The sequence below is a fragment of the Armigeres subalbatus genome, chromosome 1 (assembly GCF_024139115.2).
Source record: "Armigeres subalbatus isolate Guangzhou_Male chromosome 1, GZ_Asu_2, whole genome shotgun sequence".
NCBI lineage: Eukaryota > Metazoa > Arthropoda > Insecta > Diptera > Culicidae > Armigeres > Armigeres subalbatus.
The window spans coordinates 107808383-107831632 of record NC_085139.1 but is presented as its reverse complement, the minus strand read 5'-3'; the positions used below and the strand labels follow the sequence as shown (position 1 = coordinate 107831632).

General features: G+C 47.6%; 1 protein-coding gene across 4 annotated transcripts in view; it reads left to right on the top strand.

Annotated features, from left to right (window-relative positions):
* Positions 1-21650, top strand: part of LOC134204595 (uncharacterized) — a 74956-nt gene extending 53306 nt beyond the window's left edge. For 2 of the 4 annotated variants that reach the window (XM_062679403.1, XM_062679400.1), the window contains 7 exons: positions 3557-3658; positions 3734-4901; positions 4971-6344; positions 6416-7659; positions 17833-19286; positions 19351-20945; positions 21008-21650. In XM_062679403.1, the coding sequence (XP_062535387.1) occupies positions 3557-3658; positions 3734-4901; positions 4971-6344; positions 6416-7659; positions 17833-19286; positions 19351-20945; positions 21008-21054 (6984 nt within the window). In that variant the 3' untranslated portion in view covers positions 21055-21650. The remainder of the gene's footprint in view (positions 1-3556; positions 3659-3733; positions 4902-4970; positions 6345-6415; positions 7660-17832; positions 19287-19350; positions 20946-21007) is intronic. The other 2 variants (XR_009977905.1, XR_009977901.1) reach the window with 2 other exon arrangements.
* Positions 21651-23250: the final 1600 nt, after the last annotated feature.

Here is a 23250-nt window from a genome sequence, read left to right as displayed (position 1 = left end):
AGCAGCTAGTAAGAAAGATATTAATTTTTTTACTAAAATTAGACAATAGAGTTAATAAACTATAAAGGACGATTGTCGCTGCGGTTCCCTTTGTTATCGTCCCCTATCTGTCAAAACGTTCTCATTTTTCGTTCGTTCGTTGATATTTAGTGCCCTATTCTTGCCAGCAATTTTTTCGCCAGTGACGACAGCGACAATCAATTAGGACAAACGTCAGGCGTCCAATGACGTACCTCAAGACAATCAAACCGCAACGACATCGTCACATCCCAAAAAAATCGTCACACTTCATCAGTATTTTTCAAAATCGTCCCCGCTTGAGGCAAGAGTGTTCCTGTAAATTCGATTACTGCACCAGGATTCGTAAAGATTGTAAGACAAGAGTTAACTTACAACGACTCAGAAAAAGCTTAAAGGAAAGTACTTGTCAATGCTTCATGATTCACTAGCAACAGTTCGCCCTACTTCTGTAGACTCAGAAAGAGATTTCTCTGTTTCTGGAAGCTTCGCTACTAAAATACGATCCCGTATGTCTGACGAAACATTGAATATGCTGTGCGTTTTAAAAGCATATTTCAAGGATAAGGAAGGACAAGCCCCAAGACAAGTGTTGAATACATACAAAGCAATGAATAAAGTTTGAATCGTTACCATTGAATTCTGACTTTTTATTGATTTTAATGATTTTCGAAAAAAAAATCTTCCAGTACCGGTATTTTCCCGGTACTCCCGGTACTGAGGGGTTCAGTACCGTAGTACCGGGACTCGCCAAAAAGGGACGGTACTAAAAACCCTAGTTGCATCTTGCCGTGATGGCATCATAATATTAATATCAACTTAATTCCTCCGGAAGTTCCTCCGAAAGTTCCTTCGGGAATTCCTGCGGAAGTTCCTTCCAGAAGCTCCTTCAAGAATTCTTCCGGAAGTTCCGGTTCCTTCGGGAATTCCTCCGGAAGTTCCGGTTCCTTCGGGAATTCCTCCGGAAGTTCCTTTGGGAATTCCTCCGGAAGTTCCTTCGGGAATTCCTCCGGCAGTTCCTTTGGGAATTCCTCCGGAAGTTCCTTCGGGAATTCCTCCGGAAGTTCCTTCGGGAATTCCTCCGGAAGTTCCTTCGGGAATTCCTCCGGAAGTTCCTTCGGGAATTCCTCCGGAAGTTCCTTCGGGAATTCCTCCGGAAGTTCCTTCGGGAATTCCTCCGGAAGTTCCTTCGGGAATTCCTCCGGAAGTTCCTTCGGGAATTCCTCCGGAAGTTCCTTCGGGAATTCCTCCGGAAGTTCCTTCGAAATTACTCCGGAAGTTCCTTCGGGAATTCCTCCAGAAGTTCCTTCGGGAATTCCTCCAGAAGTTCCTTCGGGAATTCCTCCGGCAGTTCCTTCAGGAATTCCTCCGGAAGTTCCTTCGGGAATTCCTCCGGAAGTTCCTCCAGGAATTCCTCCGGAAGTTCCTCCAGGAATTCCTCCGGAAGTTCCTCCAGGAATTCCTCCGGAAGTTCCTCCAGGAATTCCTCCGGAAGTTCCTCCAGGAATTCCTCCGGAAGTTCCTCCAGGAATTCCTCCGGAAGTTCCTCCAGGAATTCCTCCGGAAGTTCGTCCAGGAATTCCTCCGGAAGTTCGTCCAGCAATTCCTCCGGAAGTTCCTCCAGGAAGTTCCTCCGGATGTTCCTCCAGGAAATTCCTCCGGAAGTTCCTTCGGGAATTCCTCCGGAAGTTCCTCCGGGAATTCCTCCGGAAGTTCCTCCAGGAATTCCTCCGGAAGTTCCTCCGGGAATTTCTCCGGAAGTTCCTCCGGGAATTCCTCCGGAAGTTCCTCCGGGAATTCCTCCGGAAGTTCCTCCGGGAATTCCTCCGGAAGTTCCTCCGGGAATTCCTCCGGAAGTTCCTCCGGGAATTCCTGCAGAAGTTCTTACGGGAATTCCTGCGGAAGTTCCTCCGGGAATTCCTGCGGAAGTTCCTCCGGAAGTTTCTTCGGAAATTCCTCCTGAAGTTCCTCCGGAAATTCCTCCTGAAGTTCCTCCGGAAATTCCTCCTGAAGTTCCTCCGGAAATTCCTCCTGAAGTTCCTCCGGGAATTCCTCCGGAAGTTCCTCCAGGAAGTTCCTCCGGAAGATCCTCCAGAAGTTCCTCCAGGAAGTTCCTCCGGAAGTTCCTCCGGAAGTTTCTCCGGAAGTTCCTCCAGGAAGTTCCTCCGGAAGTTTCTCCAGGAAGTTCCTCCGGAAGTTTCTCCAGGAAGTTCCTCCGGAAGTTCCTCCATGAAGTTCCTCCGGAAGTTCCTCCAGGAAGTTCCTCCGGAAGTTCCTCCAGGAAGTTCCTCCGGAAGTTCCTTCAGGAAGTTCCTCCGGAAGTTCCTCCAGGAAGTTCCTCCGGAAGTTCCTCCAAGAAGTTCCTCCGGAAGTTCCTCCAGGAAGTTCCTCCGGAAGTTCCTCCGGAAGTTCCTCCAGGAAGTTCCTCCGGAAGTTCCTCCAGGAAGTTCCTCCAGGAAGTTCCTCCGGAAGTTCCTCTAGGAAGTTCATCCAGAAAATTCCTCCGGATGTTCCTCCAGAAAATTCCTCCGGATGTTCCTCCAGGAAGTTCCTCCGGATGTTCCTCCAGGAAGTTCCTCCGGCAGTTCCTCCAGGAAGTTCCTCCGGAAGTTTCTCCAGGAATTCCTCCGAAAGTTCCTCCAGGAAGTTCCTCCAGGAAGTTCCTCCAGGAAGTTCCTCCCGAAGTTCCTCCAGGAAGGTCCTCCGGAAGTTCCTCCCGAAGTTCCTCCAGGAAGGTCCTCCGGAAGTACCTCCCGAAGTTCCTCCAGGAAGTTCCTCCGGATGTTCCTCCAGGAAGTTCCTCCGGCAGTTCCTCCAGGAAGTTCCTCCGGAAGTTTCTCCAGGATTTCCTCCAGAAAATTCCTCCGGATGTTCCTCCAGGAAGTTCCTCCGGATGTTCCTCCAGGAAGTTCCTCCGGCAGTTCCTCCAGGAAGTTCCTCCGGAAGTTTCTCCAGGAATTCCTCCGAAAGTTTCTCCAGGAAGTTCCTCCAGGAAGGTCCTCCGGAAGTTCCTCCCGAAGTTCCTCCAGGAAGGTCCTCCATGAAGTTCCTCCGGAAGTTCCTCCAGAAAGTTCCTCCGGAAGTTTCTCCAGAAAGTTCCTCCGGAAGTTTCTCCAGAAAGTTCCTCCGGAAGTTTCTCCAGAAAGTTCCTCCGGAAGTTTCTCCAGAAAGTTCCTCCGGAAGTTCCTCCAGAAAGTTCCTCCGGAAGTTTCTCCAGGAAGTTTCTCCGAAAGTTCACCCAGGAGGTTCCTCCGGAAATCCTCAAAACAAATGACCAGTATTTTAAATGGGGTTTGAATTCCAAATTTCCATGAGATCTCGTGAATCCTGCCCCTATGAAAACACATTGGTCCAAATCTACAATCAAGATTCTACGGCAAGCAGAAGAAGGAGACTGCATCTAAACACTTCGAAAACACTAACTAAACAGCTCTTAAACACAATTTTCTACGCCGGCCTAGGTTAAGCAAATAATAACTTACGATATGCGTTCATTTTTAAACGTATAACTAAATGCTTCCTTTTTAATTCCCTGCAGGTTCATGGTGGTCTCGAGCATAATACAGAAGACAAAGAAGAAGACAGCCTACTCCAACCCATGGGTACAAAAAATTCAAGTCCACCAGATTTAAGCGATGAGGTAAGTTAGATTCATTTCCTTAGCAGTCCACATTGACTCAACTGTGCAATCAATTTGCCCTCTCGTCCAACACAGATTATAATAAAACGGGAAGTCATCGTCGATGACGACGAGGTGTATTACAACAGCGACGGGGAAGCGGTCAGTGTGCCGCCGCATCTCAAACAGAATGCAGAATCTCGCAAAGCAATGACAGCTACTACCAGTGATAACAGTAGCAATGGAAAAAAGTTAAATTATCGTATAATTATGACACCCACCAATCGGGAGCGGTTGGTGTATCAAGGGTATCTATACTGTCGACATTTCAGCCGTCGGGATGGTTCGGTCCACTGGCGTTGCCGGCTAGGCGGCTGCCAGGCAGCCGTTAACCTAAATTTGGATAACACAATATCTCCCGCTAACAACAACAAACACAGCCATGCTCAGAACGCTCCCGTCGAAGGCGATCTGGAATTCGAACAATACCAAATGGGTCAAACAGATAATGTGGCGCTACTCGAAAGCTTTGGGATACATTACGGCGATGATGATACTTTCGATGACTCAAGTGTTAATCTTTCGGAGTTAACCAGCGTTGACGAGGAAAGCATTCGGATAGTTCCGAACAAAAAGAAGGGCGAAACATTGGTTCACCTTGGGTTCAAGTACTGTAAGCGGTACGTGAAGATGGATGGATCGACGTACTGGAAGTGTAGATCTAATAATAATAAATGTTCGGCGGGTATTTATGTATATCCGGAATCCAAAGTGAGATATCACGGAACGCACAATCACGAGCAAGTGGTAGGAGATATGTCAGAACTTGACATGGAGAGTACGATGGATGACAGCCTGTTGCAACCGTACACGATAATGGAGGATGTTGAAGAAAACGAGGAGGGAGAACAGGACTACCACGAAGATATGGCCGCACTACTAATGCCCAACGTGGAAATGATGATGCCAGAAGAGAAAAAGCCACCGGCTTCCAGTAATTATGAGGTGACAACCAACGTAAAAGGCCGGGAGTGCTTGATCTACGAAGGCCACCAGTACAGCAAGGATCGCGAGCGGTACGATGGTGCAGTGTTGTGGCGGTGCCGTCGGAATTACGATAAATGTCGAGCTGTTGCCATCATTTATGTCGATGGGCGGATTGAGAAATCCGGGGAGCACCGTCACGAAACGGATAAGCGGTACCTGGAGAGACAGGAGCAAGGAACCGGCAGCCGAATGTTCCGGCTTACAAAGAACCAAAGAGGTATTAAGATATTTTTTTCTATCTATTAGTTATTTAACCTTTAACCTATTTCTATTTATCATTTTGCAGGAAATGACGCGCTCGTCTTCGAAGGCCACCGTTTCAGCAAAGAATGGTCCCGAGTGGATGGTTCAATCATTTGGCGCTGCTCGTACCGAAGTGGCATGTGCCGCGTGAAGGTGGTGCTCAATGCGGAAGCCTACATCCATCGAATGGGGGCCGAGCATGAGCACGACCACGAACAGACCGAAGCGCCAGTGGAGGTCGAGTACTGTGACGAGGAGGTAGAGGTTCTCGACGATCCATTGCTCACATCCACCAGAAGTCAACCGAAACTGTCGTTGTCTCTGCTGCCGCAGGTGCCACAGTGTCCGAATTTCACCGCCGAGCAACAAATGGCTGGCGGATATCGCATCGTGAAAAACCGGAAAGGCTTCGAAGCTTTAGTTCATGACGGATACCGTTACTGTAAGGTACGTGTTCGACAGGATGGTTCCATCAAGTGGCTCTGTAAAATGAATAAGAAGACCTGCCGTGCGGCAGTTGATTTGTTCCCTGACGGAACCATAGCCAAAGCGACCGAGTTTGACCATAACCACGAACGTCCAAACGACATGGATACAGTGGATGATGACGAAGAAAGCGATATTCCTGGACAGGAAATTACGTACCCAATTGATCCGGAGGTATTCGGCAGCAGTCAATGGTATTACGTTAAAAATAGTAAGAACGGTATTAGTATGATCCACGCGGGTTATCGCTATACGAAGAAATGTGAGCGTGTTGACGGCACTTCACTGTGGCGTTGCTCAGCATCTCAGAGGGGCTGCAAGGCCGGCGTTATTCTGTTTCCCAACGATACTTTGGCTATGGTAGAGAACGCAGAACATTCACACAAACCGAGCGAAAATGTGAAACCAGCAGATTATGAGCAGGACGCGGAAGAACAGGACAAAACGCAAACAGATGTAATCGATATCAGTGAGCAGGATGATGGTGGCAATGAGATGCACTCACTGTTCTCGGTTCTTGGAGGAGGCGACGTCACCTGGATGGGTGGTGCTAATGAGGGCGACAACGAACAAACCGAACAGGATAATGAATCTTCCGTTTGGTTTAACAGCTCAACGGATCGTCCTTATCCCCGACCACCAAATGGAAAGACACCCGACTTTAGGATCATCAAGAACCGACGCAACACAGACAGTTTGGTCCACCGAGGATATCGGTACTGCAAGATACGGGACCGGGTTGACGGTTCCATTCTGTGGGCGTGTCAGATGAACAAAAAGACCTGCAAGGCATCGGTCAATTTGACGACGGATGGCCGCGTCGAGGTGATCAATGCCGGACACAACCACAACAAAACCGATCGCGATGATGGTGAGACAGGTGAAACTTCTTATAATCAGAATGTATCGTATGAGATAAGCTCTGACGTTGGTAAGACATTTATTCATAAAACGAAAAAAGCCGATTGAAATAAACATAATGTATATTGCCTTTCTTTGCAGATCTGACAGCCGACGAAATTCAGGACGAGCCGGAAGAACCTCCGGCGCCAGCACCTCCCGTGAAGCACCCGGACTACTACTACAGTGTCAACAAGAGCAACAACGAATGCCTAATTCACAAAGGCAATCGTATGTCCAAACGTTATGAAAAACCTGACGGCACTACATCTTGGCGGTGCTCGATGAGTGGAAACACTTGCATGGCTGGTGTGGTAATCCATGCCGATGGTACACCGGAGGAGAATGCCATTAAGCATAACCATCACCCATTGGTGGATTTGCCGCCGGAAATAGAACGTGTTCCCAAACCACCGCCACCACCGCCGCAACCGGTGACGCCAGTTATCAGTGAGCCCAGTAAACCATCCGGCTATAAACGCAACGGAGACTCACTCGAGTGGGAAGGTTTCCACTATCGTAAGATCAAAGAGCTTCCAGATGGTTGTATCATCTGGATCTGTAACGTGGACAGCTGCCGAGTGGCTGTTAAAATGCTCCCATCTGGGCAACTGAAAATGTTGAGTGAATCAGAGCACAACCATACGGCGTCGGGTCAACCTGTGCCACAAGTGTCTTCCTCCATGGTCGCAGCTAAAACATCAACGCCGTCGTCCACTGATGGTAAAGGCCGTAGCTATCGTCTATTCAAAAACCAAAGAGGTCAGATGACCCTGCTCTACCAAGGCTTCCGCTATTCTATCCGCAATCGAAACCAGGACGGTAGCTCTTCTTGGAAGTGTCGGTCAAACAGCAGTTGCCGTGCTATCATATTCCTCATGCCGGACGATCGTATCGTACAGGGTAATAACAACGCGGGTCATAATCACGACCCGAACTGGGAATCCACCAAGAAACTGGAATCTGTCGTTCCAACGCGGGTAAATCCCTTGTACGATTATCTGAACATTATCCCCGGTGGCGGAAGTCGACCTCCGTCATCCACATCTATAAAACCAGAGCCAGGCTCCAGTTCACTTCCGAAAGCTGGCCAGAATACCACTCCGGCGGAAGTAAACTATGGACGGAACGTGGTCGAGCATAAGAAATACTTCTATCGGTTGATCGTCCGTAAGAAGAATGGGCGCGAGTATTGGCGATGCGTCCACTTCAAGAATCGTTCCTGTCGGGCGGCACTGTTCTGTCGCGATAACGGTGTGATAGTGACATCTACAAATGGCAAAGAGCATAATCACAAGAGCGGGGAGGATGCCAAGCCCCTACCACCATCACAATTCGCAGCAGCGGTAAGTTTTGCATCCGGTCTAATTTTGATTTTATTGTTTAATTTTGAGCAGTTGATATTTCAATTTTATTTTTTTTTTCTGGGAAAATTAATGTTTCAGTATTATACATAACTAGGGGAAACCGCCAAATATTGAACGGCTAATTTTGTCGCCTATTGTTGACCTCCCATAAGAAATGCTTCACCATCGGGGCGCTTTTTTTTTTGAAAATCGCTTCTTTTCGGCACAGCCTTCTTTCAAAAGACTTTGGAGTCTCCTTTCAAGAGGCTTGGGAGCCTCCTTTCAAGAGGCTTGGTAGCCTCCTTTCAAGAGGCTTGGTAGCCTCCTTTCAAGAGGCTTGGTAGCCTCCTTTCAAGAGGCTTGGTAGCCTCCTTTCAAGAGGCTTGGTAGCCTCCTTTCAAGAGGCTTGGTAGCCTCCTTTCAAGAGGCTTGGTAGCCTCCTTTCAAGAGGCTTGGTAGCCTCCTTTCAAGAGGCTTGGTAGCCTCCTTTCAAGAGGCTTGCAGCCTCCTTTCAAGAGGCTTGGGAGCCTCCTTTCAAGAGGCTAGGGAGCCACCGTTTAAGAGGCTTGGAGCCTCCTTTCAAGAGGGTTGGGAGCCTCCTTTCAAGAGGCTTGGGAGCCTCCTTTCAAGAGGCTTGGGAGCCTCCTTTCAAGAGGCTTGGGAGCCTCCTTTCAAGAGGCTTGGGAGCCTCCTTTCAAGAGGCTTGGGAGCCTCCTTTCAAGAGGCTTGGGAGCCTCCTTTCAAGAGGCTTGGGAGCCTCCTTTCAAGAGGCTTCTGGGAGCCTCCTTTCAAGAGGCTTGGGAGCCTCCTTTCAAGAGGCCTTGGGAGCCTCCTTTCAAGAGGCTTGGGAGCCTCCTTTCAAGAGGCTCGGGAGCCTCCTTTCAAGAGGCTTGGGGGCCCCCTTCCAAGAGGCTCGGGAGCCTCCTTTCAAGAGGCTCGGGAGCCTCCTTTCAAGAGGCTCGGGAGCCTCCTTTCAAGAGGCTCGGGAGCCTCCTTCAAGAGGCTCGGGAGCCTCTTTTCAAGAGGCTCGGGAGCCTCCTTTCAAGAGGCTTGGGAGCCTCCTTTCAAGAGGCCTTGGGAGCCTCCTTTCAAGAGGCCTTGGGAGCCGCCTTTCCAGAGGCCTGGGGAGCCTCCTTTCAAGAGGCCTTGGGAGCCTCCTTTCAAGAGGCCTTGGGAGCCTCCTTTCAAGAGGCTTGGGAGCCTCCATTCAAGAGGCTTGGGAGCCTCCTTTCAAGAGGCTTGGGAGCCTCCTTTCAAGAGGCTTGGGAGCCTCCTTTCAAGAGGCTTGGGAGCCTCCTTTCAAGAGGCTTGGGAGCCTCCTTTCAAGAGGCTTGGGAGCCTCCTTTCAAGAGGCTTGGGAGCCTCCTTTCCAGAGGCTTGGGAGCCTCCTTTCAAGAGGCTTGGGAGCCTCCTTTCAAGAGGCTTGGGAGCCTCCTTTCAAGAGGCTTGGGAGCCTCCTTTCAAGAGGCTTGGGAGCCTCCTTTCAAGAGGCTTGGGAGCCTCCTTTCAAGAGGCTTGGGAGCCTCCTTTCAAGAGGCTTGGGAGCCTCCTTTCAAGAGGCTTGGGAGCCTCCTTTCAAGAGGCTTGGGAGCCTCCTTTCAAGAGGCTTGGGAGCCTCCTTTCAAGAGGCTTGGGAGCCTCCTTTCAAGAGGCTTGGGAGCCTCCTTTCAAGAGGCTTGGGAGCCTCCTTTCAAGAGGCTTGGGAGCCTCCTTTCAAGAGGCTTGGGAGCCTCCTTTCAAGAGGCTTGGGAGCCTCCTTTCAAGAGGCTTGGGAGCCTCCTTTCAAGAGGCTTGGGAGCCTCCTTTCAAGAGGCTTGGGAGCCTCCTTTCAAGAGGCTTGGGAGCCTCCTTTCAAGAGGCTTGGGCCCAAGAGGCTTGGGAGCCTCCTTTCAAGAGGCTTGGGAGCCTCCTTTCAAGAGGCTTGGGAGCCTCCTTTCAAGAGGCTTGGGAGCCTCCTTTCAAGAGGCTTGGGAGCCTCCTTTCAAGAGGCTTGGGAGCCTCCTTTCAAGAGGCTTGGGAGCCTCCTTTCAAGAGGCTTGGGAGCCTCCTTTCAAGAGGCTTGGAGCCTCCTTTCAAGAGGCTTGGGAGCCTCCTTTCAAGAGGCTTGGGAGCCTCCTTTCAAGAGGCTTGGGAGCCTCCTTTCAAGAGGCTTGGGAGCCTCCTTTCAAGAGGCTTGGGAGCCTCCTTTCAAGAGGCTTGGAGCCTCCTTTCAAGAGGCTTGGGAGCCTCCTTTCAAGAGGCTTGGGAGCCTCCTTTCAAGAGGCTTGGGAGCCTCCTTTCAAGAGGCTTGGGAGCCTCCTTTCAAGAGGCTTGGGAGCCTCCTTTCAAGAGGCTTGGGAGCCTCCTTTCAAGAGGCTTGGGAGCCTCCTTTCAAGAGGCTTGGGAGCCTCCTTTCAAGAGGCTTGGGAGCCTCCTTTCAAGAGGCTTGGGAGCCTCCTTTCAAGAGGCTTGGGGGCCTCCTTTCAAGAGGCTTGGGAGCCTCCTTTCAAGAGGCTTGGGAGCCTCCTTTCAAGAGGCTTGGGAGCCTCCTTTCAAGAGGCTTGGGAGCCTCCTTTCAAGAGGCTTGGCTCCTTTCAAGAGGCTTGGGAGCCTCCTTTCAAGAGGCTTGGGAGCCTCCTTTCAAGAGGCTTGGGAGCCTCCTTTCAAGAGGCTTGGGAGCCTCCTTTCAAGAGGCTTGGGAGCCTCCTTTCAAGAGGCTTGGGAGCCTCCTTTCAAGAGGCTTGGGAGCCTCCTTTCAAGAGGCTTGGGAGCCTCCTTTCAAGAGGCTTGGGAGCCTCCTTTCAAGAGGCTTGGGAGCCTCCTTTCAAGAGGCTTGGGAGCCTCCTTTCAAGAGGCTTGGGAGCCTCCTTTCAAGAGGCTTGGGAGCCTCCTTTCAAGAGGCTTGGGAGCCTCCTTTCAAGAGGCTTGGGAGCCTCCTTTCAAGAGGCTTGGGAGCCTCCTTTCAAGAGGCTTGGGAGCCTCCTTTCAAGAGGCTTGGGAGCCTCCTTTCAAGAGGCTTGGGAGCCTCCTTTCAAGAGGCTTGGGAGCCTCCTTTCAAGAGGCTTGGGAGCCTCCTTTCAAGAGGCTTGGGAGCCTCCTTTCAAGAGGCTTGGGAGCCTCCTTTCAAGAGGCTTGGGAGCCTCCTTTCAAGAGGCTTGGGAGCCTCCTTTCAAGAGGCTTGGGAGCCTCCTTTCAAGAGGCTTGGGAGCCTCCTTTCAAGAGGCTTGGGAGCCTCCTTTCAAGAGGGCTTGGGAGCCTCCTTTCAAGAGGGCTTGGGAGCCTCCTTTCAAGAGGGCTTGGGAGCCTCCTTTCAAGAGGGCTTGGGAGCCTCCTTTCAAGAGGCTCGGAAGCCTCCTTCAAGAGGCTTGGGAGCCTCCTTTCAAGAGGCTTGGGAGCCTCCTTTCAAGAGGCTTGGGAGCCTCCTTTCAAGAGGCTTGGGAGCCTCCTTTCAAGAGGCTTGGGAGCCTCCTTTCAAGAGGCTTGGGAGCCTCCTTTCAAGAGGCTTGGGAGCCTCCTTTCAAGAGGCTTGGGAGCCTCCTTTCAAGAGGCTTGGGAGCCTCCTTTCAAGAGGCTTGGGAGCCTCCTTTCAAGAGGCTTGGGAGCCTCCTTTCAAGAGGCTTGGGAGCCTCCTTTCAAGAGGCTTGGGAGCCTCCTTTCAAGAGGCTTGGGAGCCTCCTTTCAAGAGGCTTGGGAACCTCCTTTCAAGAGGCTTGGGAGCCTCCTTTCAAGAGGCTTGGGACCCTCCTTTCAAGAGGCTTGGGACCCTCCTTTAGGCTTGGGAGCCTCCTTTCAAGAGGCTTGGGAGCCACCTTTAAAGATGCCAGAAGCCTTTTTTGATGCACTCGGAAGCCACTTTTAAGGAGGCTTGAAAGTCTCCTTACAAGAGGCTTAGAATTTTTCTTTCAAGAGGCTTTATTAACAGCGGAAAAATAGTGGGTACCTCAGTAAATGCAAAAGTTCGAAGGGGTACCTCTAAAGAAAAATGTTAAGAACCGCTGTTCTAGGATCTTTAAATTGTTCGGAAGTTGAGTTCAATTGGTCTACCCGGACAATTACGCCTGGCATCATACCGACACGCAACCCAGCGTGTTCTTAGCCCTTAGAGCCATTGTGAATGCTTTACCATTCAAATAAATCCAATGCAGATGTTCTAGGGTCTCCAAATTCTCCGGAAGTTGAGTTCAATTGGTTTACCAGGCCACCATGGTGTGAAGCCAAAAGAAGAAGAAAACGACGAGTGGGACAAAGGTGATGCGAAGGCAAGAGCCACGATCGGATTACTGAACGAGGACAATCAGCACGGTCTGAGTCGTGCCTCCAATACAGCCAATGAAGCCTGGGCGGCGCTGCAAAATCATCACCAGAAGACGAGCTTAACTTCAAAAGTGTCACTTTTAAAACAGATTTGCGACAAGCGCTTCGCCAACGGCGATGACATGGCGGAGCACTTATTCGAAATGGAAGAATTGTTCTCTCGTTTGGCAAATGCGGGGCAGGAACTCGAAGAGAATCTCACTGTCGGGATGATTTTGAGAAGCCTTCCCTCCTCGTATGACACCCTCACATCTGCCCTTGAAAGCCGATCGGACGACGACCTAACATTAGAGCTAGTCAAAAGGAAGCTTATGGACGATTCAGCAAAACGGCAAGGTGCTGGATCAAACTCGGCACTGCGATCCTGTCACAATAATAAGAAGAAAAAAAGGCCCGTCGATTGTTATTTTTGCAGAAAACCGGAGCATACACAAAAGGAATGCCGGAAATTCGCCCGTGATTCGGAAAAGGAACCTAAACAAGAAAAACCCAATAGGAAAAAGGAAACAGTTTCGTTCGCGTTTACCGCGGGAGGAGTAACGGTAGCTGGCAAGCCGTGGGTGGTCGATTCCGGTGCGACACAGCATACCGTTCGTCGAGTCCGACACTCCAGTACACAGTTTGGCAACTACAATGCACGTGTGCTGGGTTAGTGTGGAAAAGCATTCTCCCTTGTAAATAAAAACGGCGTGCCGTAGCGGAACAAAAGTTCTTCTGGAAGATAAGAGAAAGTTATGTCGAATTTGTCAACCTGGCGGATGGAAAACAAGCGGTGAAGGATGTTGCGTCGACGAGCTTGGACATCGTCGTGAAATGAACTTAAGCAACGCACTTTACGTCCCTAGTCTATCGATGAACCTGCTTTCTGTCCCGTCTCTCGTACAAAAGCAAGCTACAGTGGTTTTCGACAAACACCACTGCAAATAGTAGCGGTACAAGTCGTATACCCTATTTCAGCCACCTACGCTAGCGTGTACATTCCGTGTCATACGCCACCTCAAACCTTGAGAGAAGAACTAGGGAAATTGCTGAGTGAGATACCAACTCCATTCGTATTAGCAGGAGACTTCAACTGTCACAGTCCAATGTGGGGGAGCGCTAAACGAGACTCAAACGGAGCTATTTTAGAGGAATTTATAACGAACAACGAACTTGTGCTATTAAATACAGGGGAACACACCAGATTAGACCCTCGTACCGGAACAACATCGGCACTAGATCTGTCCATCGCATCACCATAAATTGCTGGTAAATATCAATGGAAAGTAGACGACGACACCAGAACGAGTAATCATTACCCTGTACTGTTGAGAACTGGTCCGATGACATCACCAATACGCCGACGAATAAAGTGGTTACACGAAAACGCTAATTGGAGCGAGTTTGAGGATGCAATCCTAGAAAGTATACCGAGATACAGGACGCTAACAGTAAAAGAATTCACCCAAAAATTAATCGAAGCAGCGGAGATCAGCATACCTAGATCATCCGGTAAACTAGGAAGAAAATCAACTCATATTACAATTTGGGGTTTTGGGGGTTTTAAGGAAGAATGTTGAAATATGTTCAGAACTTCCTGACTGATCGTTGTTTCCGGGTAGCAGTAGGCGACAAGCTTTCATCAAAACGTGTACAACAGAAAGGAGTTCCGCAGGGATCCATACTATCCGTAACCCTTTTTCTTGTGTTAATGGAGTCAATCTTCGAATACGTACTTCAAGGAGCGGAAATGTTTGTGTACGCCGACGATGTCATCTTAGTTGCGTCCGGCTCAAACCCTTAAACTGTTAGAAGAAATCTTCAAAAAGCTGCAAAGTTACTTGAGAAATGGAGTGAACGTATCGGTCTGAGTATTTCAACGGAAAAAACTTACTTCATGCACCTGTGTAAGAAACGGACCAGGGTGGCGAGTACAGCGGTAAGCAATTACGAGCATTCTATAGGCGAGAGGGAATATCGGCTCAGTTCACTGCCGGTTAGCCCACAACAAAATGGTGTGGCGGAGCGAAAAAACCGGTCGCTCATCGAAATGGTGCGGTGCATGCTTTTTGATGCACAGTTGGAACAACGCTTCTGGGCAGAAGCTCTAAACACGGCTGTTTATCTCCAGAACATTTTGCCAACCAAGTCCCTCGACCTCACACCATTTGAGCTTTGGACCGGCGTGAAACCAAAGGTTTCACTTCAAAATTTTTGGCTGCAAGAAAGCACAAAAGCTGACATTCGTGGGCTACTCTTCTGAGCATAAAGCTTATCCCTTTTTAGACAAAACCACTCGAAAAGTCTACATTAGTCGGGACGCCAAATTCATCGAGGAAGACGAGGAGAGAAATCCAACCGACGTTGTTAAGAACTCTAGCAGAGCAAAGGAAGGCGAAGAAGTTCATTTTGACGTAGGTCACATATGAAAACCGGTTTCTTAAGTGACCTACGTCAAAATGACTAGTGGCCCAACTTGAAGCGTTGCCCGAAGCTCAATTCGTTACGGAAGATGCTGAAAGCTACGACACAGCGGATGACGATTCGGATCAAACAGAGAGTCAATTTGAAGGATTCAGCGACACGGAGTCATTGCATCGTGGTGAACCGAGACGTTCTGCGCGTCCAACAAAGGGCATTCCACCACAGCGGTTCGTGACGTCAGCGTAACAAAACATGCCGCAGATAAACCGCAATCCTATTCCGAAGCGATCGATGGTACCGAAGCGGCGGTTTGGCAGGCAGCAATGCAGGAGGAGATTGAAGCTCTTCAAGAAACCGGTACCTGGGAGCTCGTCACCTTACCTCCTGGGCGCAAACCGGTAGGCTGCAAATGGACCTATAAAAAGAAGGAAGACGAGACCGGACAGGTGGTGCGGCACAAAGCGAGACTTGTCGCGCAGGGATTTTCCCAAAAATTCGGTCAAGACTATGACGAGGTCTTCGCCCCTGTCGTTCGCCAAACGACCCTTCGGACCATCCTCGTTTTGGCCAGCCATCAACAAAAACTAGTTAAGCATCTGGATATAAGGAGTGCCTACCTGTATGCCGACCTAGAAGAAGAGGTTTACGTGAACCAACTGCCCGGTTTCGATCGAACCGATGGTACGGTATGCCGCCTCAAGCGCTACATTGATGGGCTCAAGTTATCAGCTTGGAACAGAACGATCGATGGAGTGCTGAAGTCCATGGGTTTCAAGCCAGCAGATAGTGACACTTGCTTGTACATCCGAAATTACAATGGGAAGCAGAGCTACATCCTAATGTACGTCGATGATTTGCTCGTCGTGTGTAACTCAGAAGCCGAGTTCGATGAAATTCGTCGTCACCTTCAGGGAAAATTTAAGCTTTCCTGTCTCGGTGAGCTTAAACAGTTTCTGGGATTGCGAGTTGAGAAGGCTGGCGATCATTACACCATTGACCAAACCAGCTACATCGAGAAAATAAAAATAAAAAGCTCAAAATAATTTTCTTAATACTTCGAGAAGTTAACACGTCGATTTGGACGCAAATCCTTCGAAAGTACCACTCGACCCCGCGTACCTCAAGCAAAAGGAGGAGAACGAACTACCAACAAACGCTTCGTGCCGCAGCTTGATAGGAAGTTTGCTCTACGTCGCGGTGAACACACGGCCGGACATTTGCGTGGCTGTTTCACTGCTTGGAAGAAAGGTCACCAAGCCAACCAATCGAGAGTGGACTGAAGCAAAGAGGACCAGGTACCAGGTACCATTGTGCATAAAAATTGTCGAGTCAGAGCGTGTTGAAAGACGGCAAACACATTGACACGAACAACAAGGACCATCGGCAGCAGAAAATCATCGAACTCCGCTCCATGCCAACGGAGCGCATAAAGGCAGATATTATGACAAAGCCATTTGATCGAATCAAGTTAGAGAGGCACCGTTCGGCCATAGGTGTTAAGGAGTCTACTGCACGCTCCGGTAGTGAAACTCTAGCCTACGGGTCGGTGATGCCGAGAAGATAAACCATCTTTTCAATGAAATATCTCAATAGGGGCTACCCCAAATGACATAATGCCATTTGGCATAAGTCCGTTTGGCATAATGCCATTTGGCATAACGAGTTGAATAGCCATAAAAATTCTAGGAAGAAGCTCAATTTACATCTGTATTATTGCCTTATTCTGGGCATATGCGTGTTTTAAGGAGGGATTTACTTTTTCGGGTAAATTTAAATTTAAATGGATTTAAATGAAGAAATAAGTTGCTAATTTGCCTTATTGCTGAAAAATGTGATGTTTTCATTTTTTTTTCAAATGCGTGCTTCGAATGGAGGAATTGTTGGACAGAAGAAGGAAATCCTCTCACGAAGAACAAAAAATACTAGAGTTCCCTTTCTACTCGACGGCAGGCTACTGACTGATACTTCGGCCAGCAGCTGCAGTTCTCTTTATTCAGCAATAGGTATATACAATAAATCCATAACAATATTCCTTAATCTACCCAAGAGCAACTACAACCAACTGGCGCCTGCTTCCTTACCATCTTCGATCTACAGCGAAGCGTCGCACACTACCTGATATTCCAACACTCCTCCTTAGTGTGCACGCGTCGCTACTGCAAATTAAGCTCCTAAGCTCCTCCTTGCCGAACAATTCCTCCTGGCCCAATCCGTTGCCCGTACAAATGGCCTCTATTCAAAGTTTGCACAGCACCCTGTTGACCAGCTCCTGAATGTTCCGACGCTCCTCTTGGACTCCTGCTGACCACCCAGCATCCTACCGAACGTTCCAACCTCCTGATGAATTCCGTCCGGCGCTACCCAAAACTTACGTGGCTGATCCATGATTCCACTGCACCACGCGGCTTATGCGGCTGATCCATGATCCCACTGCGATAACGTTGACGGCAATAACATCCCACTAAGATGGAGAACGGGAATCGTTCCTGGGCCCATCACCTGTTGGGCAGAAGAAGGGAACCCCCTCACGAAGAACAAAAAAATACTAATGTTCCCTTTCTACTCGACGGCAGGCTGCTGACTGATACTTCTGCCAGCAGCAGCATTCCGGGCAAATGCGTACTTTTAAAGAAGGAGTCATCTACTCTTGCTTCGTCCCGGGCAAATGCGTGCATTTAAAAAATGAGTCATTTCAAGACAGAATTTTCAAAGCGACTTATCTGCTTTTGTAAACAAATATTCAAACAAAGATTTGACGAATCTGATAGCTCTCCCACGCAAATCAACTTCGTCAGCAGGTAGCGAAAACCTTCACCTACCTATTGATGGTATTGGTTTGCGTGGGAGGGCTTTAGATTCGTCAAATCGTCGTTTGAACCTTTGTTTACAAACGCAGATAAGTCGTTTTGAAAATTTTGTCTTGATTTACTCTTTTGCCTTGTTCCAGGAAAAATGCGTACTTTTAAAGTAGGAGTCGTCTACTCTTTTGCCTTATTCAAGTCAAATGCATACTTTTAAAGAAGGAGCCATCTACTCTTTTGCTTCATTCCGGGCAAAAGTATACTTTTAAAGAAGGAGTCATCTACTCATTTGCCTTATTCCAGGCAAATGCATACTTTTAAATAAGGGTCATCTACTCTTTTGCCTTATTCCGGGCAAATACGTAATTTTAAAGAAGGGGTCATCTACTCTCTTGGCTTATTCCGGGCAAATGCGTGCTTTTTAAATAAGAAGAAGTTGAACACAAATTTCATCACTAAAATAATGAACGGATTCTTTGATGTTTATGTTATACACAACCGTGTGAAAAAAGGCAAATGAGTAGGAACGAAGCGTTTCATCATAGCTTTTGACATCTATAATTACCAATTGAGAGCGATTTCTGCATTCGCTGCTCAAGATTATTGAATGTACTGAATTGAAATTACAGAATCTCATAGTTTAATATAATTAATTATTTTCAATTCATTCTTTCAGCACAAACAATCATCCTCACTGGGACTCCAAGACACCGCATCACGATCATCGGCGCAACCCTCCCCCATAGAGGAAGTACAACTGGCCGAAAACGACGAGGAACGCTACATCGATCACGGTGACTACGTTATCGCTAAGAATCGCAAGGACCAAAACACCCTCATCTACAAGGATCGACGGTACTATCTGTCCTACAATCGGAGCGATGGCTCGGCAGTGTGGCGCTGTGCCCACAGAAAACGCTACAAATGTTACGCTTATGTACGACTTCGGCCGGATGGACGCTTGCTTAGCACCGGAGAGCAGGATCATTCGCACTCGATGAAAACGGAATTCAACCCTCCGGCGGCCGAAGTGAAACCAGTTAAGAATTACAAAATTGTAAAGAACCGCGTCGGTAACGATATTCTCATTCACGAGAATCATCGGTTCCGACTTAATTACCAAAGAAACGATGGAACGACGCACTGGCGGTGCGTTTGGGCCAGAAGTAACCACTGCTCGGCAGGTGTCTATTTGTTCGCCAACGGGGTGCTGAAGAATGCTGCAAACGAATCGGCAATTGTCCACAACCATCCGCCGCCCAGTCAAGTTCGGAAAGCAGTCAATGCTAACGCAACTGCGGAACCTAATGCTGGACCGTCATCTTCAAAGGCGAGTTTCAATGCCAACGACAAGCGAACCATTCCGGAAGATGAAGGTATCACGGACTTCAAATTTGTGGAAGAAGGTTCCAACAAGGTACTCGTGTGTCGTGGCTATCGCTATTGGTACACCTGGGTACGCAAGGATGGTAGTATTTACTACCGCTGTGCCGAGGTTAAAAAGCGTCAGTGCACAATGGGCATTTTGCTTCTAACGAATGGCAAGCTGGTGCGTGCTGGAGATCAAAGTCATAATCATGATCCTAGTCCGAAGGAGGAAGTTAATGATCTGGTAGCTCCGGTACAAGTGAAACAGGAACCGGTGAAAACACAAACGGAAAATGAGGTAATCGAACAGTATGCTCCACTGGTTATCCCTCAAGCGGGTGATAACAATTTCAAAATCGCGAAAACATCTCGCGGTGAATCGTTGATCTACCAGGGGTACCGGTACTGGGCAAAGAATCGCTTGGCCAATGGCATTGTATCACTTGTTTGCACTCGAAAGAAGATGAAAAAATGTGCGGCTATGCTGCGGTTGCACACGAACGGTCGAGTTACGGACCCCATGGGTGTGGGTCACACCCATCCGCCGAATCCGGAGGGTGGCGCGGATGCACCTATGATGCAACCGATTTCGGTCACTGTCACCCAGAAGCAAGTAGTGCCCAAACCGGCGGTTATCGCCAGGGAACTTTCGTATACGATTAAGCCCAATGTTCCGGCGTCTCAGCTCCCAGCACTGACGTTCAACGAAGAATCCGAGGACGACACCGAAGAAGGGGAGGAAGCCATTCTAGGATCTAAGAGGTATGTATTAATTGATTTTTTCGGTGTTACCTATCTTACAATGATTGCGTTTTTTCTCTCTCAGGTACACATTCGTGAAGAGCTCCGCCCAAAGAAATTTCATCGTTTTCGAGGACTATGTGTACGATTTCGAACACAAACAGCACGATGGCTGCGTATTCTATCGCTGCAAAACGAGTGAATCCTGTCCAGCGACGTTAATGCTGCTCAGTAATGGTCGGGTTATGCATCTGGCCGATTCCATACACACGCACCTGAAGCCGGATCTGTCGATTTTACGACCCGTTGGACGAGGATCAAAGGAATTCAAGATAGTGCAGAACAAAAATGGAAGCAACATACTGGTGCATCGTGGTCACCGATACACGACTCCTCGATCGAAGACCGACGGAGCTGGTATTTGGTATTGTCACACATATATTGCGAATATGAACCGACGTTGCTATGTTCCTATAGAGCTTCTACCGAATGGTCGGGTAGCACCAGTGGGCGATAAGCAACATAGCCACAACCCACCGTTCAAAACAAAGCCTGAACCGGGTTATGATTCCAAAGACAACATAGTCAAAGCAGAGCACAGCAATGGTATTGCCGAAGGCAAAACAGCCAATAATCGTATGTTACTGCTTGGTGGGCACCGTTACAACTTCGCAAACAAACGTGACGATGGAGCTATCCTTTGGAAGTGCATTGAAAAAACTTGCAATGCTTCGATGTACCGAATGCCCGATGGGCAAACTGTCAAAGGGCCAGAGCACAACCATGATCGAATGGAAACGTTAGAAAACCCAGCGAAACGAAAGTTGTCCGATTATGAAAACAAGCGTAAGATCTCAAGTCCGAATGTGACTGAAGTAGATTCAAAATTTTCCTCTACATCGGACCCGTCCTATGTAAGAGCCGGCACAGCAGTCAGACCCAACCCTTATATTGGGAAACCGATTATTCATGATGGCTATCGTTACATATACTACCTAACGCGGCGGGATGGCTCGGAACATTGGCGCTGTAGTCGAAGGCTTCCAATGAAATGTCGGGGAGGATTGTACAAACTCATCGATGGAACACTGATAAAATCCAATGATGAAGGCCATTCACATCCACCGTACGTCAACATGGATGACTCCACATCGATGTCCTTCACTATCACCGAAATGTCCCAGGAATCGTACGACGATTCCGCCGACTTGGAAGAAGTGGCTGAAACTTCAGCCAGCGCAGATCAGACGCAAACACCGTTCGTCGATGACGAAGGTTCCTACGACTATGAGCTGATCGACGTCAAGGGAAAGAAACGGGGAATGTATCTCATTCACAAGGGTGCCATGTTTGTGGCCGGTCACACTAGGCGGGATCGGGCGCGATATTATCGTTGTCGAACCGCCGGCTGCAAAGTGGCCATGTTGCTGCATCGGAACGGACTGTTGATGCGATCCAATGAACACACGCACGATTGCCAGAACGCCGTGAAGACAGACGAACCCGAAAAAGAAGGCGACGAGGATGAGGAAGAGCAAGAGCAAGAAGAAGAGGAAGACGAAGCTGATGCCCCCAGCAGTAAGAAACTACGGCTGTCAAACGATGAAGAGAGCTCTGAACCAGTGGCTGAGGATGAGGCCGCAACTGTTAACGAACCAACTTCGGTTGCGAATGGCGAAGGTATAGACCAATTATGGTGAGCATTTAACAATATATTGACAATTTGTTTTCTCAATTCACAGAAGACCCTGTAGTGGAAGTAAAACAAGAACCAGCGGATGAGCACTAGGCCCCTTTCGTACTATAAACAGCAGAATTAGTGCATTTAGAACAATACGCACGTGTTAAGCATTAAAACAGTAGCAGTTCTTCTCCCATGCATACAAATATTTAACTACTGCAACAAAAACCGTAAGTATTTATCCTATTGATGTACATTAATTTAAAAAGTGTTTCCTGTAATTTGATGTATTTTGACCTGAGAGCGCCACAATAGTCTTACAGGAATATAAAAAAATGTAAACGAAATCATTAGCACATCAGTACGCTAAATTTCAGTAGGACACAAAAGAAATCCAGCGTTGTGACTAGAGAAGAAGCACGGTGTTCTGGTTTGATGGATTTACACGATCTATTATTTTTCGCAGATGATCGGCCGAACAGATTGTCTAGATTGACGAACCATCGTATATTTAGTACGGGTTTAAGTATTATTTTACTAGTTAATAATTTTAATTATTACATGTTATTCTATATATATTTTATTCTAAATATTTCTATATGTTTTGTAATGATTTGTAAAATTAATTATCCATCCGATGAGTGCCGAACGATCAGATATTTTCTAAATAAACCTGTTGTTATCGGTATGACAGTAAAAGAGAACTCTGGTTTTAACTAAAGCAAGAAAAATTAGTATGTATTACCTATTATGTCTTTATTAGTGAGATTTTCTGTCCGAGGTTAATTCATCTCAGAGTTATTAGAAAAGAAACTAGGGTGACCTGAAGGGTATTCTCTAATCTGAGATAGTGATTTCCAAATTATTTGGTTCTATGCTGTATTTTATAATTGACTGCGACGCTAACGCGCATCGTAACGTGTGAGGTAGCATGGATGTTAGCAACAGTAGAGGTGAGTACTTAAAAGAATATGGATACTATAATAAAGAGATTTGCAGTAAGGGAAATGAACCATTATTTTTAAATGCAATTAGACAGAAGGTCTTAGATTTCATACATTATTGTTATTTGATGAGGTACCTCTTGGTGCAAGAACGTTGCCTTTGGAACTATGACGTGCTTGCAATGAGCGGTGCCCCATCTCTGACTCAGACAGTGGCAAGGTGATCATACAATTAAGCCCGTGGTGAATTCCAAATTCATTGTTCAATTGTTCATTGCCCAAATCCGGCATAACAATATTTGTACCGTGCTCAAATTAATGTCAATTGTTTAGCATAAATGATGTACCGTAACATGCCCTATTACAGTGGGGTTAAGGACGTGTCTACAAGAAATTCGCAATATAAAATTTTAATTAATCTTCCGGGACTCGCACCGTTGTAAAAAGTACAACACATTGAGTAAAAATGAGATAACTTTTTAGTCAGTTGACTAATTTTCTCCAAACCACCATGTATTCCTCAAAAAAATAGTTCTTCATCAATTAAGAAGATAATAAAAGTGATTCGATAGAAGGCTCGAGTAAATATAGCTAAATAAAAGGCTCAGGTGCATTGGGAAAAGTGACTAGTAATGAATTATTTATTTACACTCAGATCTTTTTTACACGTTTTTTTTGTGAGGTTTTTTTACACGGTTTTTCGAATTAACGCGGTACCCAGATAAAAATTTTCTAAGTCTTTTTGAATGGAAAACATTTTTTAATAATAATTTTATGGATATGGGAACGATTGTTTTGCAGAGTTATAAAACTGCATACAATATGGGTATTGCCGAAATGAGCTCGACGATTAGAAGCCGGAAATCGATGTTTGGCGCCATTTTGAAATTCAAGATGGCCGACTTCCGGTTTGATAAAAGGACCGGAAACCCATGCAATATGGGTATTGCCGGAATGAGCTCGACGAGTAGAAGCCGAAAATCGATGTTTGGCGCCATTTTGAAATTCAAGATGGCCGACTTCCGGTTTGATAGAAGGACCGGAAACCCATGCAATATGGGTATTGCCGGAATGAGCTCGACCAGTAGAAGCCGGAAACCGCCATTTTGAAATTCAAGATGGTTGACTTCAGGTTTGATAAAAGGTCCGGAAACTCATGCAATATGGGTATTTCCGGAATGAGCTCGACGAGTAGAAGCCGGAAATCGATGTTTGGCGCCATTTTGAAATTCAAGATGGCCGACTTCCGGTTTGATAAAAGGACCGGAAACCCATGCAATATGGGTATTGCCGGAATGAGCTCGACGAGTAGAAGCCGGAAATCGATGTTTGGCGCCATTTTGAAATTCAAGATGGCCGA